The sequence below is a fragment of the Apaloderma vittatum genome, unplaced genomic scaffold, assembly GCF_000703405.1.
Source record: "Apaloderma vittatum isolate BGI_N311 unplaced genomic scaffold, ASM70340v1 scaffold1988, whole genome shotgun sequence".
In the NCBI taxonomy this organism is placed as follows: Eukaryota; Metazoa; Chordata; class Aves; order Trogoniformes; family Trogonidae; genus Apaloderma; species Apaloderma vittatum.
The window spans coordinates 20,836-33,109 of record NW_009732170.1 but is presented as its reverse complement, the minus strand read 5'-3'; the positions used below and the strand labels follow the sequence as shown (position 1 = coordinate 33,109).

The window sequence follows — 12,274 nt, the reverse complement described above, 5'->3', positions numbered from 1 at the left end:
GGATTGCTCACAGGGGTTTTTGGCTGCTCAGTGTGGCAGATCAACATCAGTGTAGGGCGGTAAGGGCGTGCCTGCCACAGAGGTCTTGCAGCGCATCGGTGTGGTTTTAACACTCAGCAGGCTGTATGCTTTATTTTTCCCATCTACTGCGGGAGGGATGAAGTCTTAGACGTGTACTGGGTTGTACCAAGATCTAACACCCCGTTTTACACCATGGTTCTCTGGTTGGACTCACCCAGCACTCTCTCTCCCATGCCCCCCAGCTCCATGTATGCTGTTTGGAAAGCTTCTGCCTTCTCACTGTCCAGTGGTTCTTCTTTGCCGTTTATCATGATGGTGCTGCATCTCTCTAAAATCCTTTCTGGGGCACCTTTCATCACCAGCAGAAAACGTTTGTCATGGGGATCGTCGGTCTCATGAATGGAAAGCTGCGTGCCACAAACATGAAATAATGTGAATTGCCCCCTTAAGACTTCCAGGTCACAAACAGTTGCATTAGACCCAGTGATAGAAATGGTTTAAGTTGGAAACAACCTGGCGTAACTTCCAGAAAATGAAACACACCTGGAACTTGTTGGTAGAGTTGAAAGGAATTTCAGCCACTTTCTTGTTCCGTGCTCTAATACTCATGACATCACCCAGAATGACTTCTGCAAATTTCAGTAGAGCTGTTTCAGAGGCGTCACCTACCACAACTCTCTGTACGTGCAGAAGAAGAAACAGTTCATAGTACATGCGCTTTTGCACTTCCGTCAGGAGAGCTTTCATGATTCTATAATGTGTATGCTTAAGCAGCAATGAATCCGTATTGCTGTGCTCGGGTTGTCCTGGAAAATTATCATCATAAAAATTTGGAGCATAGCATTTGCAGCTAGAGCTAAGCTACAGGCAAGCGATGAACTTAGCATTTGATTCTGTGAGAGTGCGTGATTTGTGATCACTTCCACCTCTTAATAGTGTAGTAATTGCTAGTGTAGAAATTCTTGCCACTTGAATTGTGTATTTCTCTATAGGGGCAGTTGCTCTTGCCTGTGTGGGGTTGTTGTACCTCTCACGTTTTTATTAGTGTATAACAATACTACTATTATAAAGAGTAACCTGGAAGATTGACATGGTAAAATGGAGATCACTAAAGCCAAACAGAACAACTCCTATGTATTGTTCTTTCAGAAGAGGAGAAATAAGCTGATGTGAAGTGGGCGGTACCTTCATTATTGGGAGATTCTCCTGTCCTGGTCTGAATTCTGCCCGGTTGCAGAGAGTTACAATTTTTGATAATGCTGTCCATGATGGAGAACTTTGATCAAAAGGCTGGGCTAAGAGGAAGCAAAATACACATTGCATTACACAAGAGAAGTCGAAGCTCAATTTTGAAACAACGAGGAAACTGCTCTTTTGAGAGGTTCTGTTACAAAAAAAACAATTTAACACAAAACTTGACATCTCTCAGCAGTTCTGGCAGACTGGCTTGGGTGGTGCTCCCTACTAAATCTACTATCAGCAAAGAAATCTGGATTAGAACCTCCTCCAGACTTTACTCTGTGAGTAGAGTTCAAATATTCTTTTTTTCATATCTCTACATGGCTAAGAAGGGACTTTGCTGTTGTACACTATGTTTTGTGAAAGGAAGATATGTCTGGTTTAGCTATCAAAAGACATTTCCATTGACATTAGCTAGACAGCTGGTAGGTATGAAACATCACAAGTTTGGTCCAAGTAGTTGCCCCCTCCCAGATCCCCCATTGCTGTGGTTACTTGTTTGATCTTCACTGGTGTCAGCTGAGTAGATCTGATTATCAAACCAGAGGTGAGCAACAGTCATCCTGTTCTGCGTGAGGGTCCCCGTCTTATCGGAACAGATGATAGAGGTAGAACCGAGAGTTTCTACAGCTTCCAGGTTCTTCACCAAACAATTCTTCTTCGCCATCCGCTTGGCTGTCAGAGACAGACTCACCTGACAGAAGTAAAGAAGTTCAGCTCGCTGTTACTGAGGTAGTTACAGAATGATCCAGTGAGGTTATGTATTTCTGCTAGGTCATGTTGGTTTTTTGTAGGAAGAGAACATTTTTTAAAAAAATCTCCTAACTGCAGTGCACTTTTTTTTTTTCTTTAATAGCATTATTAAGGTAAGAGATTTGGCTGTAACTAGAGTAAGCGCATTTGCTGCTGAGAGGAATCAGCTTGCATGCTGATAGAAATAAGAATGTCATATCAGCTAAGAGGCTCCTTCAGATGGAAGTCCCTACAATGGGGAGGAGCTTCTAATCACCAACTTAATGAATCTTGAAATTATTGTCTCTCACATTGCAGTAGTGCTGGTTGTTCGCCGTTGGGGTATTTGAGGGCTAACAGTGCTCAGCAGGTGTGCTGCTTCTCAGCCAGAAATTTTAGTCATGCCTTACATGTGTTAGTACGTGGAATTTTCATGCATCTTTTAGGGTACAGCGCTCTCATTTCCAAACATGGAAACACGTCACTTAATTCTACTGGTTAGCAATTGAGGGAGAAGAGTACTTGAAGAACCTTCCTTCAAACTGCATTGTTGTGCTGCAGCTTTTAAGATTAAGTCTTGGTTATGCCAGAATTTGAAAATGATGAAAAGTTTATCTTTCATGGAAAAAAGGACCCCTGTTCCAAACTCATCTTAGCCAAGTCAATATCTCTTCTTCACTGATTAGTGTTGTATAGTAATGAGCTCCTGAGTGAAGAATTGTGGTAATGACTGAAGAACTACAGTGGCAACCCATGAATTCAAACACAGACTTACCGTTACTGTAGCTAGCAGTCCCTCTGGCACGTTTGCCACAATGATACCAATTAGAAAGATGATGGAGTCCAGGATCTTGTATCGCATAGAAACAGATATAATGAAGAAGAGAACACCGATGGAAATGGCCACTCCTGCCACGAGGTAGACAAAATGTTCTATCTCAATAGCAATGGGTGTTTTCTCATTTCCTACTCCTGATGCAAGAGAGGCAATCCGCCCGATGACAGTGCGATCCCCAGTGTTGATTACAATGCCAGTAGCGGTGCCTGCAGAGAAATAAGGCTGTGAGCTCCAGGAGAGATTGCTTCTGTCTTCTTTATGCAGTACCAGTTGATGAACTTTTCTCAGCCTTAATATGACTGAGAATTCACCCCAGAATTGCATTCTGCCCCTTAGAAATCTTACAGCTCTGTCAGTGAAGGGCAGATGTAAGCTATTTTCATTAGAGTCTTTTCTGATTGTGTTGCTGCAGGAATGTAGCATATCCTGGGCACTGCACAGTTGCTGTCAGGTATGACACACGTACTTTTTAGCATCAAGAATACACCACCACCTTCATGTATGCACAGAAGCATTCCCAAGTGCTTACAGGCATCTGCAACTTGGCATTCCTAAAGATAGTGATGGAAAGACCACAAGGAAACTGCAATCAATTAATGTCTGCACTCTTAACTGGGCGAGGTATTAAAACAAATGTCTCGCTGGTTGATAGTATGCCCGGTGCTTAAGGCTTTATATTGGTGTGCTTGGGACAATAGCTTCTTGAGAGCAATTAAACCTTTTCGGAACTCCTTGAAGCAGAATTGCTTAAAATGAGTTAGCAGTGTTATGAAGCACCCTGTACGGGTGCCGTTTGTGGAGGCCCTTCCCTGTACGCACCTTCCACACAGGTGGTGGAGTAGAATGCAATGTTCCTGGTCTCCAAGGGGTTATCGTGGGTGAAGTCACAGGAACGAGACTGTGGTTCTGATTCCCCTGTGAGTGAAGAGTTGTCCACCTTTAATGAAATGGAGACATGCCCGTATTAAAGTTAGTAACACGCGGTTCTGCCTAGCCCAGGAGGTAAGGTGACAGCACATTTAATAACTGGTGACAAGGCCATAATATCTTGGTGCTTTTTTTCTGAGGGAACTGCCATTGTCACTGTCTATTTCTGTGGGAATTAAGTTTAGTCTACGTTGTGTGGGGGTTTTGGGTGGGATTTTCAGGAGCAGCCCTGAAAGAAAGCATGTTTGAAGATCTGCTTCCAGGTCTGTGGCAACTCTTAATGCTGCATTGGTATTTCTGCCCTTGTGCTGGCAAAGAGCGTTGGCTGGAATGTGGTACGTGCCTAACGGCTTCTTTTGATGTTCAAGGAGTGGAGATGTTGGTCCTAGATGTGCTGGGCATCACAGTATAGCTTCTGCACTCTATTTAATTAGATTATGTCTAATTAACGCTTAATGGCTCATATTGGATGCACAGAAATTCTTGATATGTAATTCCCTATGTACTGTTTACCTTACAACCCTGAGTAAAGATCAGGCGAATGTCTGCTGGGATCCTGTCTCCACCCTTTATTTCCACGATGTCTCCAACCACCAGCTGGTCTGCTGAAAGTTCCTTCTTTTCTGCATCTCTGATGACAAGAGCTTGCTGAAAGACACATGTGACAAATTAGCATTGTGCTATCCTCTAAACTAAACCTCCTACCAAGAGGTACATTCAATTTGGGCTTTTGTCTTTTTGAAGGGCGTTATCAGGATGAATTTTTATCTCAAATGAAATGCATCGGTTGTTCTCACCTGTGGAATCATTTTACTGAAGCTGGCCATGATGTTTGTACTTTTAGCTTCTTGATAGTAAGCGAAGATACCAGTGAGGATGACAACCAGTGCCAGGACTACTCCAAGGTAGAGCTAATCAATAAAAGACATAATTTGGCTAATTTAAGCATTCAGTGATTTCTCTGCTAGAATAAATCCTAGATCTGTATTGTTTCAGGAGACTCTTAAAATGAGATATTAGTCAGGCTAGAAAGACAGTTTAAAAGAAGAACTTTCAAGTTTTGCCCTGCTGATGATCAAGTAAAGCTTTTTGAGTATGAAAAGGGCTTTTAACAGCAAGTTTCCCATCTCTCTAAAAGCCTTCCCTGAACTATATATGACACAAACATGAAGAAATTATATTCCTAGCAGAGTGTAACTTGTAAGGGAATTGGAGTCAAAGACCCCAGAGTCCTTTGGGGACTTTAATATTGCTTTTAGCACTACTTGTGTGTTACAGTTAGGGGTAGTGGCTATAAAACCTTTCAATAGGCGCTCTTAGACTAAAAGTGGTATGTCAGGTATTTGAGCATTTATCAGAAATGTTGGAAAGTAGAGGCAAAGACATGAAAGAATAAAAGGCCTCCTTGTAGTTACTGAATAACTGTAAAGTAGTATTTAAATGACTTAGATTGTCTGAGTGGTTATTCAGCTACTTACATTGTCGAAGGGTGATTCAGCCCCCTGGGCAAACTGAATGCCAAATGAAATCCAGGAGAAGACAGCACCTATCCATAAGAGGATGGAAAACCCTCCCACCATCTGCTTGAGGAACTTAACAATTTCAGGAGTGGCTTTAGGAGGAGTGAGTGAGTTGGGACCATCCCGAGCCAAAATCTCTGCTGCTCTTGCGCTGGAGAGACCCTGCAAAAGTAAATGACAGGTTTAAAATGAAGTCTCGGAAAATCAAATCTTTATCTGAGCTGAGAACAAAATCCACATGCTGCTTTTTCCTTAAGTGCTGGTGTCACAGATCAGCTGCAGTAACCTGCATCTTTGTTTTCCAAACTGTCTGATCTCAGAGTGGCTACTATTAGTTATCAGCTATCAAGAAATGTGTATTTCTCTACTGCAACATTGAATTTGGGGCTCTGTCCATTAGGAGTTACCATTCCATTGGTTATCTCTTGAGTATGCCTGTACTAAGTATTTGGAAAGCTGGTGTCCATTCTTTTATGGCTGCTTCTGCATTTCCAAGATTTTTGTAGTTACTGGTTTCTTGAAATTCTTGTCTGTATTCTGGCCATGTTGCAATACTTCGATATTCGAACGTTAGGTGTCGAAGGGAGGCAGGTGTGTAGTTTCTCAAATCTAATGTTTTCTTCAAGATAAAATCATTTCCAGTGTACTCGTGCTATAAATTGCTACAGATGTTGCCAGTGAAAAATTAATTGAAATACCAGATAAAAACTTTTGAAAAGCTACAGTCCTGGTGCAGGCAGTGAGGTTACATTTTGTGCAGGGATTTTGGTTTCAAAACAGTAGGTCAGGCTTCTTCAGACTTGAGAAAAATTCCAGTTTAACTTCAGGTCAGTGCTGCGTGTTGACATGCTGGTTCAGGCCTCGTTGGGAGTTGGTGCACCATTACTCGTGCGTGCAGGCACCGCCACATACATCTGAGTCTGCTGATTTGAATCCTTTCCTGCTGCTTCTAGGAAGCTTTGGGTGAGCCAGAGGCCAAGTAAGACAAGTGATTCAGACAGTTTCTTAACGATGCCCTATGGACTTACTTTACTGATGTTTGTACCGTACTTTTCCTCAAGTTCGGAAGCGCTGAGTTTGTGGTCATCCTGGATCACAAAAGAAAGAGAAAATGAAAGTCAGAAAAACGTCATACAGTTGAAATTCTGTTTCAACATCTGGAGAATGTTCAAACTGCCTGGATCTGGTACCATTGGTCCAGTTGCTGGTATGACATTCTGGTTTTATGCACAGACAATGTGTAATTTGTGTATTGCAAAATATCTTCTGCTGGAAGATGGTATTTTCTCTTGATTTTGAGGGTAGTTTTGCAAATAGCTCTCTCCTCCAGCAAATCTGTTGCAAGAACAGAATGGTGCTTTCATGGTAATACTGCTTGCCACAGCTGTCTGTGCTTCTTTTAGATAAATACTTCCTCTCTACATGCTACAGGACTCGAGCATTCAGAACCATAGGCAATATGTTGATAGAAAGAAAGGGTGTGGTGTGAGTATATGTATGACAACAGTCTTTGCACCTGATGGACAAGGCAGGGTATGTGAAATTATTTGCTACAGCCTTGTAGAAAGAAGCAGCAGGTTCTAACCACGGTTAAAAAGGATGCAGGAGAGGGTGATCTCAAAGCTGCTCTTTTCCTGCAGTGTCACCTTTGTGGTATCGTTGACCTAATTATATCTTGTGCTGAACTGAGATTTAGAAGCCAAGAGCCTGAGAGATCTCACAGTTGTTTTCACAGAATGATTCATTGGAGCTTGGATGAGTCAATTAACTTGTCTGTTTTGTTTTCTCTGTAGAAACACGAGAGTAATGTTACATCCCCTGGTGGCAATGATAAGATATATTGAGAATTATTTAGCTAGTGTTGGATAGATCTTGGAAACATGATGGCTAAACTGATGGCTCATGTTGGGGCTTTCTTCCCTTTGACATACTATCTAGCCCATCAATAAGCTCTCATTTGAGCTGCGCTCAGAGCAATTCAGAAAAGAGGTCAGTGTAATTACCTTCGTTTTTCAGATTGGGAAACTGAAACACATAGAGAGAGGAAGGAGCTTTGCCAAGATCAGCCAGCAGGTCAGTAGCAAGCCAGAAGTAAAATACAGGTTTCTTGAGCTTTATTCACCGTCCTTGAAGTACAAGTTAGTTCAGGGGGAATAAAACCCAAACAAACTGTGTTTAAAGCTCAGGTATGCCTTTAGAGCTACTAAAAACTTCTGGAGCAAAATGTTTCCTGGTTGACTGTGCAAGTGGCAGTTCACAGGGAATACTGATTACAGTTATTCCATCTGGTGAATAACTCCTCTTTGGGGAGATAATGTTCTGTACCGTTGGTGGCTTCATTAAGCCAGAGTCATTCTTTCATTATAGGTATTAATCCTGCACAACTTTGTTTCTGGAGCATGAGGAAGTGAGTCTTTCCCTGCGTTAGGATTTTCAGCGTGGCGTGTCTTGTGTTAAAATGATAGCGTGTCAGCATTTCTCTCCACCAGCCTTCATTCAGACAGTGGGTAGAGGCTGCCCAGTTGCGTGTAACGGGAGCTTAGCAACACTCACCAGGTCCAGCTCTTTCTTAAGGTCTTCTTCTGTCTTCTTTTTTTTCTTGTTGCCTTTTAAGTCTTTGTACTTCTCTTCGTCTCCAGTCTCTGTTTTTTCTAGATCTTTTGTCCCGTAGATCTCAACTGAGTAAACATCAGACTTCTTCTGTAAAAGAAACAAGGTTTTGGCATTGCTGTGCATATCTGCTGGGACTTGAAAGAAACAGGAAGAAAATACCACAAACAAGTCAAACTCTGATAAATCCATTTTTTTTTTTTTTTTTTAAGACAAGCTACAAAATTGCTACTGTATTCTTTCTCCTGACAACTTACGGTGCTAATTCCTGTCTTACCCTGTTGTGTAACAGTAATCATGGTCAGGTCTTCAGCACATGTAAAATACAGTAATTCCTTTAGCGATTTGCAATACTTGTAGTAGTTCATGGCCTAACACAAAGTGTTGGAGTACAGCTCAGGATCTTGGCATTGCTAGAGGAAACCATTAAGTTATTTATCAGCTCTGAGAAGAGATCAGTGTAAAAGAGAGAGATTTTCTGAAAGGAAAGGGGAGAGGGAAAATACTCCTTGAGAGCTTGCCTGTTCCTGGAGCTTTTTAGATATACGAATTCAAGATTTAGATTTCTTAATTAAAATTAACGTTTACATATTTGTATTCACACTTCTAGACTCGATCACGTAGTGAGAAATGAAGGCAAACACCCTACTGGTAGCCAAGGACAAACAATTCTGTCCCTTTTCACACAGAGTTCAGAACTGACAGGGAGTAAGGAAACTCTTTGCTCATTTTTGCTGATCTAGTATCAGGTGCAGGAAACTGTTAACCTGGGGTAGCTGCTAAACTTCTGACAACGTTTTGCTTTTATTGATAACTTGGGAGTTGTGCTGTTTCCTAACTTTAAGGTAATACTGCATTCTAAAGGGCAAACTTCCTGTGTTGCTAATTTACTACCTTCTATAATCATAACATTCCACATCCTAATTATCTTGTAAACTACATGCCATGCCTTGAAGAACTATTGGTTGACCCCATTTCAGAGGCTTCTTTACAGATTAACTGTCAGAGCTTTGTGAGAGTCCTGCTGGATCCTGTCTCCTGGTGAGCTTCACTGGTGGGCTAGATGAGCTCGTGGGCTGCTGCTGGCTGGCGAAAGCGTGCGTGCCCGCTCTGCAGGGCATTTGTCAGTGGCTGCGCTCCTTCAGAGGTAATACTTCAGATGAGCTGAGGGTGGACATCTCAATTACATACTAAACCAGAAAGCTCAAGTAGTGAGGAGAAAAAAAAAAAAAGGAAGGGGGGATCGGGACATTGTATTACTTGATACTATTCTGAACTCAAAAGTGGCATCTTATCCTCAGGTGCCCTCTGATCAGGTGAATGTTGAAGTCCTGGCACTGTGTCTTGAGGGAGCAGCTAAGAGCTGGTGGGAAGTTAAGTCTGAAATCCTTTTCCTAAAGCACTTGAATTTACTTGGTGATACATGTCCCAGATAAAGGACTTGTCTACTGCAAGTGTTCTATTTTTATCTGCCTTGCCAAAGATTCGTAATTTGGTTTATCAAGATTTTTCCTTTACCTTCCTCCTCCTCCATCTCCTCTCTTTAACTGTCCTCCCAAAAAATCTGTTCAGCTTTTCAACTCCCCATAAAGCAGGAGAGAGAAAGCAGCTATCTTTTTGGAGAACTTAGCAGATGGAGGAGAATAATAAAGCAAATTAATGAAGTTGGTAAAATTTATGGAGCACTTCTATGCATGATCTATGTTTAACCTTTAACCTGCAATTTTTGATCAAGTCTCAAATTTTGGCATTTGCAGAAGTAATAGTTTGTGAAACTGTTGATTGTGAAACTAGTCAGTCCTAGAATTCTTCCCTATCCTATCTGACCTCTTTACTTTTTACGCTTAGAAGTGCATACTCATCTACGGTGCAGATTTTAATCATTACGCTGGATGCCTGACAGTATCTGATAATAATTCTGTTTTTCACTTAGCTCTTACAATATACATATGTATAGTAAAACTTACATTAATGCTACTTCTTAGTAAGACACCCATATGCAGTAGCAGCAGTTCCATGAACAATGTACTCACCTTTACCATCTTGGTGAGTTTATTCCTTTACTGAGAGACGGTAACAGCCAAGCTGAAGTATCTGGATGAAAAGCAAAAGCCCAACTGGAGAATGAAGTGGCTCAGAGCAGTTTTGGTGCTGGGAATACAAAAGCTCACGGAGATTGTAGTTGCCTCTTGGCTGGCAAGCAGACGTTAGCTGGAATCCTGCTCACGCTTCGGCATCCTTCAGGCAGGACGAGTTCCGTGTCCAAAGCCTGTGGAGAAAGAGCACTGTTTGCTAGTGCTTTATAAATCAGCATCTTGCGCTGCCACTCCACCCCTCCCCTTCCAGGTCCAGCCCATCTTCTGTTTCACCTGTAGTAGGTGGAAAAATACCACAGTAATGGGCATGTGGGTTTCAGGTCAGATAGTTTCTAATTATTCCTTTGTAGTGTTTGCTCACCACTAGGGAACAGGTCTATTATTCATCTTGCTAGAAGCAAAGAGTTTCCTTCAGAGACTTTCCAGCACCGGCCTCCTCTTGTGATTTCCAGCTGTCGTGGCGACGTGCAGTGGGCTGAAGGAAGTCTGTGCACATTTCATCTTTCCTGCTTACACGATGTTCTGTTTGTCTGCTGAGGGTCTCTCAGAGTCAGACCCCTGCCCTGCTGAGGTCCTAACAGGTACTTAGTGGAGTTCCTTCAAGCCTCTTAGCTTGGACTTCTTTTAATTCTTTCATTGTATTTGCTGTGGTTTTAACCTTCATACTTAGCTGAAAAAAAGCACTTCCTGGTGCATTTTCAGCAAGAGCACTTACCCAGACAGGTTATTTAAGCTATCTTGCACCAGTTACTAGCTTCTATACAGGATAATGAGCTTTATGACACTTTTGATACCTGCTGTATCTCATCACTTAAAAGTTAACTTCCTCTTCACCTCTGAAATTTAACTGACCAGAAACTAAATTACATATGATGAAAGATTATCTGTACTTTAACAGTATTTGGGGGAAGTCTGTCTTTCGTCTGTCTAACAGATAGGGTCTCACTGAACGACGTAGCATTTCAGCAGTTGATCTTTTAAATTACGTAATTTGTGAGCTTCAAATTGCATCATTTGAAATGCTGTGAGGTACCACGGTCACTAGCAGTGCTGACTCGAATTGTGATGAGAGATACGACATGTTAAGGGAGATAACTAATGTTGACTGTTTCAAGCCATATGTATATGCCATTAGAGTAGGGAAGACAACCAAGAAACATTTAGCAGGAGCAGAAATAAAATCGTGTTCAAATCACTGAGAGGTTTCCAGTGCTTCAAGTATCATACCTCCTTAAACGATACTTACATTAAAAAGCGAAGCTGTTTCCACTTCTCACTTTATGTGTATTGGTCTTTTTCCATCACATTCTTCAGTCTTGGAACATTACGCAAGGTACAGAAGTGTATCTGGAAAGGTTCCACGTTCATTTTCTGCTGTTTGTTGCATTGAGAACTCAATTGTATCCTGAGGCTTGAATATAAACCTTTTCCTACGTATCTAAGTATTGGAGATTTCACCATATGTGCCAGATGCAAGAGCAATAACATATTGACTGTGTCCAGGGAATCTGCCTGTGTCGTGTGGTACCGATTACCGAGGTTGTGCTCTCTGTTGCTGGAAAGGACACTAGAGCAAGGCAATCAAGAGGCACAGTGAGCATATCTGACGTCAAACCAGACTGCTGAGGTTGGAAGTGGGGGCAATGTGTGAAAGGAAAAATGATCTTGGGCATAGGGAAATGCTTTCTGGGAATGCAGATGCATTGTCCATCAGATCTGTTGGTCAGGACAGTGGGTGGCAAAAGGTGAAAACAGGGCTAGCATTACTTGATCTTGTTCATTTATAATTTTTAGTTGGGATCTGAGATTTCTGATTAGAGGTGAGGAGTAGCTGGTAGAAGGAAAATGAGAACGTGTATCACTTTGTCCTGCTGTTCACAGTTTGTAAAAATAACTGCTCGGTACTTTTGAGTAATGGTTTGTGATTTAGAACATTATTTGGGTCATTTGGGCAGTTTTTGCATTTGTCTTCTATAAATCATGACTGCTTTTGCCTGGGGACAAATGTTAGAAATGCAGATTAGCAAAGCGTTTGGTAACGAAGCACCCCATACAGCCTGGTCTGTGTGCAGTATTTACCCTGACACGTTTATGTTTTGCAGCAAGCGAATTGAACTGTAAAAGCCCTATAGACAGTACCAAAGCTTAATATTTACCAAGTATTGAGTTTGCTGCTGACCAACGATCTGTATTGAGCTGCGGAGTTCCAAGTGCGAAGCTGGTGGTTAAAAAGCTCTGTGGCAGAAGTGTCATTAATTTTGTCCACTGAAAGGATTGTTTTTCTATGGGTT

At 41.8% G+C, this 12,274-nt stretch overlaps 1 protein-coding gene across 1 annotated transcript in view; it reads right to left on the bottom strand.

The window, feature by feature from the left end:
• Positions 1-10,163, bottom strand: part of ATP12A (ATPase, H+/K+ transporting, nongastric, alpha polypeptide) — a 19,399-nt gene extending 9,236 nt beyond the window's left edge. The window contains exons 1-12 of the mRNA XM_009875402.1: positions 9,921-10,163; positions 7,831-7,977; positions 6,306-6,365; positions 5,236-5,439; positions 4,555-4,668; positions 4,271-4,405; positions 3,650-3,767; positions 2,768-3,036; positions 1,756-1,954; positions 1,207-1,316; positions 565-699; positions 236-428 (exon numbers count right to left, since the gene is read on the bottom strand). Of these exons, the coding sequence (XP_009873704.1) occupies positions 236-428; positions 565-699; positions 1,207-1,316; positions 1,756-1,954; positions 2,768-3,036; positions 3,650-3,767; positions 4,271-4,405; positions 4,555-4,668; positions 5,236-5,439; positions 6,306-6,365; positions 7,831-7,977; positions 9,921-9,929 (1,693 nt within the window). The 5' untranslated portion in view covers positions 9,930-10,163. The remainder of the gene's footprint in view (positions 1-235; positions 429-564; positions 700-1,206; positions 1,317-1,755; positions 1,955-2,767; positions 3,037-3,649; positions 3,768-4,270; positions 4,406-4,554; positions 4,669-5,235; positions 5,440-6,305; positions 6,366-7,830; positions 7,978-9,920) is intronic.
• Positions 10,164-12,274: the final 2,111 nt, after the last annotated feature.